This window comes from Haliotis rubra, unplaced genomic scaffold, assembly GCF_003918875.1.
Source record: "Haliotis rubra isolate DU_JTF1 unplaced genomic scaffold, ASM391887v1 Scf408, whole genome shotgun sequence".
In the NCBI taxonomy this organism is placed as follows: Eukaryota; Metazoa; Mollusca; class Gastropoda; order Lepetellida; family Haliotidae; genus Haliotis; species Haliotis rubra.
This window is the reverse complement of record NW_025767089.1, coordinates 689878-704210: the sequence shown is the minus strand read 5'-3', so window position 1 is coordinate 704210 and position 14333 is coordinate 689878. Positions and strand designations below refer to the sequence as shown.

Below are 14333 nucleotides of genomic sequence, written 5' to 3'. Positions count from 1 at the left end.
CAACCAAGTCAGCGAGCCTGACCACCCGATCCCGTTAGTCGCCTCTTACGACAAGCATGGGTTACTGAAGCCCAATATTCTAACCCGGACCTTCACGGGTTACCTATGCTGTAGCTATGAAAGCACGGTGCTGAATAAGGTACGATCCATTCCCCCAACAAACTCATCTTACAAGTACCATACAGCTGTATCTTTACAGAGCCATCATGGTTGTCGTTTCCATGGAAATAAGAGATGCTGGAAACAAGTAGTTTGGCTTTAGCAAAATTTAACTTAAACATTTCAACCGATGATGCCGGTTCGGTTTCCAAGATCAGATATATTTTGTGATGATGAAGTAGCCTAGAGTCTTTATTGTTGAGAGATTTAACTGTAGATAAGTTAAAGTATACAATAAAATGTCTTAGCTAGATATGTTTGTTTGTTGTTTTTGGTAACAGGAATATCTCAACTCTATTTTCATTTCAGAAGTAATATTTCGTGCTTTTAATAAGATTTATAGTAAACGTTACAGTTCTCTGTGCATACTTGGGTTCATCATTAATAATTCAGAATTGGTAGGTTCGAATCTCAGAACCGTCCTGATCATGGTTCCTGGTTAGTCGGCACCATATTGTGTTCGTCAGAGACTTGCAACTTTTCAATCGTTTCTTTCTTACCAACGATATCTGTGATACCCCGAACCCTGTTCGAAACAGCATTAAACCGAACCTACAAAATATATGCTGAATATAATGAGGTGTCGGTAAGTACTTGAAATTACATTACATCACTGTCATAGCTTAATGTGGGAGGAAATCCGGAAGTGATGCAGGTCTCAAACGTGAACCACTTTCAGGGGCGTGGCTACCATTATGAAAAAGAAGCCCGGGCTTACACATGACTGTTGCCAGAAAGGTCGGGCAAGCCCTCACTACTATCTAGATATAAAGCTTTGCAGCCTGTCGGGCTTACACAAAAAAAGTGGCTTGCTACGCGCCTAACTTTGGTGAAACTCACAAGCGAACGTAGAAACATAATCGGCACGAACCGTGATGCGAACCCATAATCATAGGCGCCTGGGGCGTCAAAGGGAGGCAGCTCTGAACAGTAAATAATAACCCTCTGACGACTAGGCAACCCGTGCTCCCATATGCCATAGCACGTCATTATAGGTCAATAGCACTCGTAATCTGGTTATTTCAAATGCCAAATACTCGTGTTCCTGAGGATAAGAGAAACTGAATGTGAACGTCAAAACCATAAACGAACTCTTTCATATCAAACACAGTCACCAATCAAAGCTAACATCCAAGAAAGACGTTGTATTTACATTGCGGCTTCAACTCCTCGAGGGGAAGAGATTACATATTATTTGTATGCAAATACACGCCTGTCCTCGCACTATCTGAAACACGATGAATACAGTCTGAAGGGGAGTTCTTGTGGGTTCAGGGCACATAGTACGGCGGCGGAAAGGACATGGTTAGAATTCTATTTTTAAAAGTCAGTTTTAAACTAATCGGACATTTTTCTTAAACAGTCAGATATGGCTACAATAGAATGAACTGTGAGCCATTGAGCCTGTTCAATACCTGCGGAATCATGAATGAAAAAATTACTATAACGGCCATTCAGTCATCTCGATGGTGTTGGGGGCGGTAGGGTGGCCTAGTGGTTAAGGCGTTCGCTCGACGCGAGGAAGACCCGGGTTCGATTTTCCACATGAGTCCATTTGTTGTTTTGCCACGCCGTGATATTGCTGGAATATTGCTAAAAGCGGCCTAAAACTAAACTCACTCATCGGTATCGTCTTTGTGGATGCCACCACGAATTCTCATGGATGTGGTCCCGTCAATGACTGGATTCGAATTAGCCATCTCAAACCAATTTTGTTGAAGAGATGACCGTAAAAGTCGGGTGGTCAGATATATCGATGTTTATGATGACAATCATCGGATTGTCTAGTACAAACTCGATTATTATAGCTCAAATACAATGAGTGCGGTGTCAGACAACAAACAGACACATGGGCATATGTAGAATAGCTAAAACTTCCCACCTGGTATGAAGATACTTGTGCTGTAACGATGCATCGAACTGTCGATGGATTGCAGTTGTTGAGTCTCCGATAGCAATTAATCCATGTCAGAAAGGAAAAACTATCAATGCATCGATATTATGTGTGACTATTGATATTAGTAATTGACTTCCGTTGATAAATGCGCAGCGCATAATACAGTAAGTACCAGATTCTTTCACTTTGATTTAGAGTTATCCGCCCCTGTTACCTCATAAATAAACATGGCGGCAAACACGGATGCGACTCTCAGTTTGAAATTGTGAATAACAAAAATTTTGTGCTTTAACTGTTTACTTGATCTGGGTTTCAAGTTTCTTGTCAGGTATTAAAAGAGACTGAAACTACCTCGACTTGTTTTTATTTCATATAATTTATACATTCATTCGGGAAATGACTTTAAATGAGACAATTCAAGGAGAGAAAAACTATTGCAATAGTATTGCAATAGTTGGTGGCAATAGACTATCGCTATCGCAATCGTATGTTGCTGTTTTCCCCTCAATAGTCACCCCAAGAAGATACCCAAATTGTAAAGACCGGTAAGGTGATGAGTGGTCATTGCCCTTCCGCTAATTTACATTTTAATTGCATCAGTGATTATCGTAAACTATATGGGGCATTTCTACTACCAACGTAAGTTTAGAACAATCTACATGAAGCTGAGTAGTCATCCGACATTCCACAGATGCATTGTGGGACTGTGGATATAGGGTTTTTTAGCGAACATGGCTGTTTAGTTGTGAGTCGAACTGAGACATTTGTTCCGTCCGAAAACTTGAACGTAATGTTTCCACTGCAAGAGTGATCACATCTTTCTAGCCGAGCAGAGGTACTATGCTTAGTCCCGTTGTACAAAACAACCTTAGAATGCCCGGGGGGATGATGATTTTGAACGTAGTATCATAATATAAATGATACATCGACAAGCGTGTGTTTACAAAACATTCAATGCTCTCTTCTAAGATGAAAAAATGAAGACACTTACTTTGCAGCTATTGCATCCCACTCCTTCAGTTTAGTTTGGTTGGTAATGGATGAAGAAAAAGATCCAAACAAGATGTGGCTTCGACACTTCACCTCATCGGCCAGCATTGTTAGCTCGCTCGATGTATAGTTTGACAACCTGTTCCGTTTTCGTGCACTGCTAGAAGACGCCTCTGCCATGTCGAGACCGCCTCCGTGGTGTTGTGGTTAGACCGTCCGCCCGGAGAGCGGAAGGTCGCGGGTTCGATCCCCGACCGTGTCATACCAAAAGACGTTAAAATATGGTACTTGTTGGTCCCTGCCTGGCGCTCGGCATTAATGGGTACAACAAGGACTGGTTGGCTCGGAGTCAGTATAATGTGTCTGAGTGGGGTATTCATGCTTCACTGCGGCATGGTATCTCAGTGGGCTAGCACTATAAAACCAGCTTTAGTCTGGGCTAGTACAAGCAGCCGCACATACACATACACACGCATGCACGTCGTCATATGAGCGAAATATTCTCAAGCACGACGTTAAACCCAATTTTACCTCACCTCACCTCTGCCATGTCGAAGTATTGATAACACTAGTCGTCTGCTGATGCGAGCAGGGGAGATAACTCACAACCGTAACTTAGGACACAATTTCGAGTCTCCGGCACAAAAGATTTCAACCTTAGCTAAGGTTGCCGCTAAGTATCCTTCCACAGTTAAGGTTGACCAAAGGTAGATTTGTGCAACGGTCGAAACTTTATGTTAAGGTTACCTTAAGGTTAACCTTAGTGACTAAGTTCAACCTTAGTAAAGGTTGTTTTGTACAACGGGACCCTGGTTGGCCGCATGGAACTCTGGGCAGGAGAGTGCTGACATGCATCGTGACGTCGGTTACCAAGGGTACGTTTGATGACGAGAATGACGTAGCGACGTCAGTACAGTGTGACGTATTACAAAACGTGTACTTTATCGCCTGATAAAGTACTACTGGCGGCTTTGCCCTTATAGCTGAGGATCTTAGAAGAAACAGTTGAGGCGGTCCCAGTTATCTCAAGTTCAGGAGTGTAAATTGGCGGAAGAATGGCTACAGAAATGAAGATAACAGAAATGAACAACAAATCCTCACCTGGCTGACAAGGTATGACAAGAGCGATGATTTCAGCTTTACAATATTCACTTGTACCTTTGTAGTGAGCAATATTCCAAGAGCCCCGGCAATTGGGACTTCTATTACACAACTTTGAGGTTCAATCGAGCTTGATCCTTTTATCAAGCTTTCAAACAAATATATGACTCTTGCGCACAGGATGTTTACAAGTTTACAACATTCAACCTAAGTAAAGCTTTTTATACGTTTTATGGTAAACTTGTAGAAGGCATTTTCACGCAAAAGTGACAAAAATTATGTCAGGTTTAACATGGCTGTCTATGGGAAAGATTAAAATTAAGTTGTACTTATATGTGGTGCTTTATCAGGTGTCATTCGATGCCTAATCAACGGAAAGATGAAAGAAAATTATGTACACGTAGCTGAAGATGATTTCCAAGATGTTTGCAAAATATCAAAATAAAATGACTCAAGTTATGAAAATTATTCTTGCAATAGTTAATAAACATACAAGTCATGAAATACACATGACATTACTGAGAAAGTGTAATACCAAATATAACATATGTTAAACATGCAAGTCTATGGAAATTGTACTAATGATGACTCACTTACGGTCAACTACTCTAGGTCGCTTATAGCCTGTATTCCCGTTATATAACGGCGTGGTAGCTAAATGTGGAAGTGACTGTAATTGTAAGCCGCTATTAGGAATAATCCAGCAACAGAGGACACTAAGAATGGGCTTCAGACAATGTACTTATGTGTGGAATCGAACCCAGGTCCTCGGCGTGTGCAGCAACCGCATTAACTACTTCACTACCCCACCGCCCTAACTAAATATGGGAGGAAAGCCAAACGTCTCACTTTGATGAAACCCATGAGCACGGGTTCTCCCTCCCCATTAAAACAGAGAGATATACAGGGTGTATGAGCATTGTTTAACGGAGCTTTCGTCGTCATTCCAACAATATCACGGCGGGGACACTAGCAGTGGGATAACGTTTGTTTGATGTTTAACGCCGATCTCGGGAAACTATCCAGCTATATGGCGGCGTTCTGTAAATAATCGAATCAGGATCAGACAATCCAGTGATCAACAGCATGAGCATCGATCTACGCAATTGGGAAACGATGACATGTGACAGCTGTCTTGAGGATGTGTTTTCGTTAATTAAAAATTTCACATTAATTAACTTTTAGTTGTTATAGGTCACAAAAGTTTAAAGCGCTGAGTGTGGATTTGAACTCTCACCTTGAAATTAGGTGTTTTTTCACCTGTTAAGTGTGGGTTCGGGAGTTACCTCCTATTTGTTGTGCTTCCGGTCTTCGGTATGATGCTATAAGCTGTGAGTAATTTCTAGAAGATTGTGTTGTGACTAGATTTTGTCAGAATTCTCCAGAACTGTATAATAGGTATATAAGGGATGGTAGCTGATCATGAGATGTATGGGGGGAGTCACTACTACTTTGGATTTAAGTTCGACTGTCTGCTAACATCAGCGTTTTAAGACCAACCGCTCAGGAGGCCTCTTCTACAGTCTATACTAAACTTTCACAGCTGTCAAAAGCCTTCACTACCAGTACATCTGTTTTTACTGTGAATATCAAAACTTTGGTGAGTTAATATTTTAGATTTGTCACTCAATAGTATTGTATTGTCATTCATTGTAACCTTGTTTATTGTTTATTCAATATATTGTTGAATGTTATATACTTGTTTGCGTTCCATTTGGCTTGTTTAAAGGAGACTCACAAGCCTTTTATCTCGGTAATTTCTAAACCGTAACACAACCAAGTCAGCAAGCCTGACCACCCTCCCTTTACGACAAGCATGTGTTGCTGAGGATCAATTCTAACCCGGATCTTCACAGGTTAGTGGGATACCATATAAATTAATGTCACATTAACCAATTAACAATTAACAACAAAACACAATCTTGAAATAACAACATATTTTAAATCAATTACACTGTGAAGCCATGTGGACACCGGTCACGTGGTCTGTCATATATCACAGGTGTTGCACATGAAACACTGAACTGGCGTAATAGTATTGCACAAGAAACCACAAATGGCTGGAAGTAGAGCAAATGAAATTAACGTCTTTCACAGGCACGGGTAAAGTACAGACAGACCAAGTATCACAGACTGGTTCCGAACACAGGAATAGCAGAGTTACGTAAAGATATATAAATCTGCACAACGAGTATTTTGTTAAATAAAATAGCTGGTTATATGTTTGTACAAGAACAAAACTCCCAGGCCTATCCCTGAATCTAAATAGTCCATCTATCAAAAATATGATATCAATTTTGAAGGTCTTGAACATGCCAATAACCAGCGAATCCTTTAGTATGTGTCACTGTGTGATCCTTATATCACATACTACCATTTCAAATAAGCGGGTTAATGCAAACGGAAGTGACGTCAACCCTCAATATCCACCCTGGTTGCCGAATATCTTCTGTATGACAGCGTTGTTTCGGTTCAGTTGGCCCAGCGCTGCAGGACTCGTCTGCAAAATGTCCTCCCAAATTGCGCCGGCTATCAGAGCCTGGCCTTGCTGCCAATGGAAAAGATGTAGTTGGTTAAAGAACTGGGTGAGAGGAATTTTACGCAGACTTTTCAAACATTCAAGCCGTAACACCAGCAACAGGCTCGACACACACTGCAACCATACAGGCAATCGAACTCGGATTATAATGCGAACGCCTTACCCACTGAGCTACCTCATTTCCGGTTTTAGAAGAGCATGAGTCGGAATAAAGCCGTTTTGAACATTATTTTTGCAGGTGATAGACATTTACCACTTTAATGGCACCAACGACCAAGCTGTCAAATCTAAACACATAATCGGGTTGAAAAGCGAATAAACCTTAAATTGTAGAATAGCACACATGAGAGTCATATGAAATCCTTTTACAAAGACTTGGACTCATGGGTAGCGACTGGACTCCGTCAGCATCCGTCAGAATCCCTCAGCACCGGTCAAACAGTTGTATCTGGTGTCCCCGCCGTGAAATTTCGAGAATTGCTAAAAGCGGCGTAAAACTTACTTACTCATGCTGTTGCGATAGTCAATGAACTGATTGACTGACAATGCCAAATATTAAGGTCCGCGGTAATCGATTTTCCAGCTTCATCGTGACGGGTTACAATTAACCGAGACAAACCAGTAAATTTATGTTTGGTCTTTTTTCAAACCGAAAGATAACAAACGTATACTTACCTGGTTGGCATGGAAACCATCTATGGGTTCAATTAGTTGCCATGGTTCCCCTCCTTGTTTTTTCCACTCATTTAACACTGTAACATAACATATTGGAATGGGTGATCCTTTGTAATGGGTCCAATCAGGTAAACGATATTAGTTAGCATTAAGTCATGTCACGTTATGTCAGGAGACAGGACTTAGACGTTTACAGTTCAGGCCTCCTGGTCGTGTTGTTCGTTGGCCGCTTAGCGCCGCTCTCAGCAGTATTCCAGCTAAATGACGGTGGTCTGTAAATAATCGAGTCTGGGCCAGACAATCCAGTGATTGACAACATGAGCATCCATCAACGCAGCTGGGATACGATGACATGCATCAAACAAATCAGCGAGCCTGACAAGGGTCAGGTGAGGTGAGGTGAGGTGAGGTGAGGTGAAATTGGGTTTAACGTCGTGCTTGAGAATATTTCGCTCATATGACGACGTGCATGTGTGTGTATGTGTATGTGCGGCTGCTTGTACTACCCCAGACTTAAGCTGGTTTTATAGTGCTAGCCCACTGAGATACCATGCCACAGTGAAGCATGAATACCCCACTCAGACACATTATACTGACTCCGAGCCGACCAGTCCTTGTTGTAACCATTAATGCCGAGCGCCAGGCAGGGACCATCAAGTACCATATTTGAACGTCTTTTGGTATGACGCGGCCGGGGATCAAACCCGCGACCTTCCGCTCTCCGGGCGGACGCTCTAACCACTACACCACGGAGGCGGTCGCCTGACAAGGAGACACAGCAGCGACTCTTTAAGCATTATATGAATAATCACCTTATCTTATAAATGTAAATCCGGGTAATTTCGCTTTGTTGGGATGTTAGCACTTCTCTTGAGTTAACTATATTTAGAACTCAGCAGATGGACGGGGTGGGGGAGGGTGTGTGTGTGTGTTAATGACAGAGAGATGAAGTGATGACAGTGAGTATAGCTTAACGACGTTTTAGCAGGATTCAAGCAATATCATGGCGAGAAACACCAGAAATTTTCTGTTTCACACATTGTACCCATGTGGGGAATCGAACCCGTTATTCGGCGTGGAGAGTAACCGCTTTAGCCACCCCACTGCTCCAAATAGATAACAGACCGCCTCCGTGGTGTAGTGGTTAGAGCGTCCGCCCAGAGAGCGGAAGGTCGCGGGTTCGATCCCCGACCGCGTCATACCAAAAGACGCTAAAATATGGTACTTGTTGGTCCCTGCCTGGCGCTCGGCATTAATGGGTACAACAAGAACTGGTCGGCTCGGAGTCAATATAATGTGTCTGAGTGGGGTATTCATGCTTCACTGCGGCATGGTACCTCAGTGGGCTAGCACTATAAAACCAGCTTAAGTCTGGGCTAGTACAAGCAGCCGCACATACACATACACGCGCATGCACGTCGTCATATGAGCGAAATATTCTCAAGCACGACGTTAAACCCAAATTGACCTCACCAAACAGATAACACGATGAAGGAAGCAAACCAATGAGTGAAAGCATGAACAACTATCAAAACCATCGGGAAACGAACAATCAAGTCACCAAGACTGACCACATGATCCATTCTGGTCGACCAATATAACCCAACAATCCCCAGCTTGAGGCTTAGTGGGGAGAGTTTAACACTGCTTCCATTAACGCTCCATTTAAATCACGTGAAATATATATTGTATCTGTCAACTGTATTATAGGCCTTATGGCCCAGATACTACTGAATAAACTTCTTCTTCTTCTTCCATTTAAATCATGGTATGTCAAATCAATGTGGGAGGGAGCTCGAAGTATTACAGGTCTTTTACCGTTACAGCTTTTGTTTAAAGCCCACGTGGAGGGGCATGGTGCTTATAACCTGGAAACATAATCGGGGCAAGTCTAGATTCGAAATTCGAACAAACCATTTAAAAACATCTCTTGTCCACGGACACAACTCTGCTTCGGAGCCACAGATAACTAGGTGAGCCGTTACCCTAACGACAATGAATCAGTCCCGAGTGACAACAGAATACCGTGAACACTCAGGTGAGGATAAAATATACTGATTCATCTGACATGTATCGATTCCGATTTCTTTATGACACATTGATCTATGAGCAAAACATCTGATAATCCCAAATGAGTTTCATTATCCGGTCGTGTTTTGAAAGTCAACTTATAACATCTACCACTGACTGCACGCAAAGTCCCCTGACACCGTCACGACGTAATACCTTGAACGATATGAGTGAAGAGCTGGCACCAAGTTAGTAAGTCAATATAACGCAGGCAGACCCAGACTAGCCTCTGCCATCGGTTAGCTTGGAAACCGGGAGCATACAATGATTTGTCAGCATCAGTACTGTGCATTTTGAACATAGTTTTGTAGCTGAACATGTCATATGCATGTAAACAGGTTTTTCTTGCGAACTGATCGGATTCTATACAAAATGTATGGCAAAATAATTTACATACTGATGGAAACGAATAAGGCAAAACGTGAAAGTAAAAGTTGTCCTTATTTATTCCTAGAGTTTCACCAACAGTGCAATACAAAGCATGGGAAGAAACCCGGAAATGAATATAGGAACACGCGTACTTCCATGCGTTCCGTATTTTGTTTCCTTTGGTATAGTTTAACTATCTTTAGTGGAATTTAGAATTTGGTATTATGAACAAAGTTCTTTGAGTGTACGGTTACAATGAATGCCACGCTTTGGGGTAGAAACTAACGGCGTTATCAAGGAATAGATGTTCAGAACTTATTGGTAAAAAGGTGATGTGATGCTTATACAAAGCTGAATTGAAGCGACAGGTAAGACTGATGACTGTCCATGTCAATAACTGTTCTTAATGGTGTGTTAATTCCGATATGTTCATCATTCAGGTTACCTGTTAACTTACTTGTGGTATAAACACCAATCTATCATCAATTCAACCTTGTGAAAACATCTTTCATCAATACCAATCTGTCATCATTCAACATTACATTAACATCAATATTTCAAAATTCAACCTTGTATAAACACCAATATATTATCATTCATCTTGTGTAAACCGCATCATTCATTGTATAAACCTGATTCTATCATCATTCAACCTTGTATAATATCAATCTGACATCATTTAAGCTTGTGTAAACATCAGTCTATAACATTCTACAATGAATAAACATCAAGTGTCAACATTCAACTATGTATAAACATCAATCTCCTGTCATTAACATCAATTATTATCATTCAACCTTGTGTAAGTTGTAAAACCACAGATACACCTCCCCTGTTTAATTTAAGGATTCCGTTTTAAGCTAACATAAATATATTGGACCTGTAGGTTCTGGCTGGAATGTCTTAACGCACGTGATATGTGCTCGGGTCAGGTGCTTTATATGAGCTAGGTGCGTTATAAAGTACCATGACCTATTGACCAAAACTCATTTCAGTAGGGTTCTTGATAACATTTGCTCTAGCTATATACCACTGTAATGGAGATACTGGTTCCTCCATCCATTTAAACAATATCAATCAATGTGTGTAAATTGGTCGAAGTGGGACTGTGGGATTAAATGGGCCATATTGACTTGACATGTTTTGTACAATCCCTCAACCTGCACATCTTTTCCCCAGAAACATAAACGGTTATCGCGTCACACGTTCACCAAAATCTCAACTTGAAATATACTCTCCCAAAAATACAACGCATAGGTGATACTGATATATGAAATTTCAAAATTAGTGTTTGATTGTTATACTTTCGCCAACATAATGTTGGCTTGTGTACATGGAACGAGACGTAAACGTAGAATAGTTTTGGGGACTCATGGTGGCCACAACAGACAATAAAGACAAGGCCCAACTGGGACCGGACGCGTTCATTTAATGGACCTTTTATTAGCTGTACCTGTTAACCGACATTTGATCCTTTATACTGTGAAATTTGGCTGTAACTGATCGAGAATTACATGTGATATCTCGCTTTAAAGTTGACTGATTAAACTCATGCAAATACATTTATTCGTTTCTTTGGGGGGCAGAGTGTGTTTTAAGGGTTCCCTCAAAACATGACGGTTACCCTGGCATCACAGGAAGTCTAACTATGAGATGATGGAGACACAGGCAAACTGTAGCGCAAAGAGGGTTGCGCAACAAAGAGAAAATGACCAGTCTTCGTATCTGCGAGCGAATACAGTTTGCCTCGCTTCGCTCGCATATACGAAGACTGGTCATTTTCTCTTTGTTGCGCAACCCTGTTTGCGCTACAGTTTGCCTGTGATGGCGACAAAACGTCCTGATGACAGCATCATCATCAGCAGCAGCAGCCAATACACAAAACAAACACATATTTTTCAAACTTAACTTTATATACACGAACGGCTTACATACAATGTACACTATTGACGCATGGCTGTAAGTGCACGCGAACCTATTATCACAGACATGAAGGATATAAAGAGACACCATCATATTGTCGGTTGTATATCACGTAAAGTTTCCTGAGAGGTTTTGACTAAAATTGTCCACTGGAATCAAAGATTGACTGATATATTGAACGCATGTACGGATGTCGTTATTCTATTGCTGCTGTCGTCCACAGGGTGTCCGCAACACTGCGACAACTCAGTCTACACGTGAAATCTTAATATCCGCCCTGATTGCCGAAGATGTCACGTATCTTGTCGTTGTTGGGATTAAGGGACCCGATAGCGAAGGTAACGTTTGCCTCCAAATGTTTCCATATTGCAGCCGCATATAACGCCTGGCCCATCTGAAATTTGTAATTTGTATTTGAGAATACTGATTATGTATTTGAGAATATGGTCGTTATTGCAGGCAATCGTAATATTAACCCTTTTACTTGGCACCTGTCAAGGTATCCCACGTTAAGGTATGTATTGTTTCCAATATTTAATTTTAAGACCCATTTTAACAAAACACCGAGAATGGACGTTGAATCAGTTTCAAGTAATGCATTCATAGGGGTATACCAGGGTATATGATTCAGAGAGTATCATTCAAGGCGTGTGAATCAGGTTGCATAGTTTTGATTATATGATGTAGGGCATGATTCAAAGGTAGATGATTCAGAGAATTTGATTCAATGTGTACGAATCAGGGTGTATGACTCTACGTGTATGATTCAAAGTGTGTGAATGTGGGTGTATGATTCTACGTGTATGATTCAAAGTGTGTGAATGTGGGTGTATGATTCTACGTGTATGATTCAAGGTGTGTGAATCAGGGTGTATGATTCTACGTGTATGATTCAATGCGTACAAATCAGGGTGTATGACTTTACGTGCTGTATGATTCAATGTGTACGAATCAGGGTGTATGGTTCTACGTGTATGATTCAATGTGAACGAATCAGGGTGTATGGCGCAACGTGTATGATTCAATGTGTACGAATCAGGGTATATAATTTTACGTGTACGATTCAATGTGAACGAATCAGGGTGTATGACGCTACGTGTATGGTTCAATGTGTACGAATCAGGGCGTATGACGCTACGTGTATGGTTCAATGTGTACGAACCAGGGTGTATGACTCTACGTGTATGGTTCAATGTGTACGAACCAGGGCGTATGACGCTACGTGTATGGTTCAATGTGTACGAATCAGGGCGTATGACGCTACGTGTATGGTTCAATGTGTACGAATGAGGGTGTATGGCGCTACGTGTCTGATTCAATGTGTACGAATGAGGGTGTATGATTCTACGTGTATGATTCAATGTGTTCGAATCAGGGTATATGCTTCTGGGTCACGCAACCTGAATCATACCACCTGACTTAAACACCTGATCCAGACACCTTGAATCATGACGTCTTTGATTGGCATTCTAGAAGTTGGGTAGATGAAGAATGAGGACTGTTTTTATGGATATACAACTTCTTTATTCTGTATAGGCGACGTTTCGACATAGATTCTAATATCGTTGTCAAGCAAGTGACGTTTCGACATAGATTTTAATATCGTTGTCAAGCAAGTGACAACTACAACTTGCTTGACAACGATATTAAAATCTATGTCGAAACGTCGCCTATACAGAATAAAGAAGTTGTATATCCATAAAAACAGTCCTCATTCTTCATCTACCCAACTTCTAGAATGCCAATCAAAGAAGTCAAGGTGTTTAAGTCAGGTGGTATGATTCAGGTTGCGTGACCCAGTTTATGAATCCGAGTTCATGACAAATCTTATATAAGTGAATATCATGTACTTACCTGGTTGGCATGGAAACCATCTATCGGTTCAATGAGTTGCCATGCTTCTCCGCCCTGTTTTACCCAATTAGCAATCTCTGAAACCACGTGGAAGATGCGTTATCCAAATAAAGTGGCAACACGTGTCAGATCACGTGACAGAGAAGAAAGAAAAGGCACGTGAGTTAGCCAGCAGTAGCCAGACTATTAAAGAGCGTCTATTCTGGCGCATCCATCCAAAGCGTTAGTACAAGCGATGTTCAACAGTACAATATTTTAGTCGACTGAAGCGTTAGTATTGCTAAACGCAGCATCACATAGATGATTTTCCGAGCGCTTCAAGCGACAGCTGATTTCGCACATTAAACATAGAGTGAGTGAATCAGAGGAAACGTAAGGTGTAAACCATAACCATTTCTTGCTAAGTGCTTGTTCCATTTTATCCACCATCACACATGGGTGTATACTTTCTTTTGAACGTCAGTATATATTTTAGAGCATGCTATAAGAGTGAGTGAATGAGCTTAGTTTTACGCCGCACTCAGCAATATTCCAGCTATATGGCGGCGGTCTGTAAATAATCGAGTCTGGACCAGAAAACCCAGTGATCAACAGCATGAGCATCGATCTGCGCAATTGGGAACCGATGACATGTGTCAACCTAGTCAGTGAGCCTGACCACCTGATACCGTTAGTCGCCTCTTGCGACAAGCATAGGTTACTGAAGATCAATATTCTAACCCGGATCTTCACGGGTATTAAACATAGAAGCAGTGC

At 41.4% G+C, this 14333-nt stretch overlaps 1 protein-coding gene across 3 annotated transcripts in view; it reads right to left on the bottom strand.

Moving 5' to 3' along the window:
• Positions 1 to 6069: 6069 nt before the first annotated feature.
• LOC124287899 (acyloxyacyl hydrolase-like) overlaps positions 6070 to 14333 on the bottom strand; it is a 45980-nt gene continuing 37716 nt past the window's right edge. For 2 of the 3 annotated variants that reach the window (XM_046724385.1, XM_046724383.1), the window contains exons 18-19: positions 13578 to 13654; positions 11859 to 12117 (exon numbers count right to left, since the gene is read on the bottom strand). In XM_046724385.1, coding sequence (XP_046580341.1) covers positions 11989 to 12117; positions 13578 to 13654 — 206 coding nt within the window. In that variant the 3' untranslated portion in view covers positions 11859 to 11988. Of the gene's footprint in view, positions 6696 to 7361; positions 7439 to 11858; positions 12118 to 13577; positions 13655 to 14333 lie in introns of those variants that run through there. The other variant, XM_046724384.1, reaches the window with a different exon arrangement.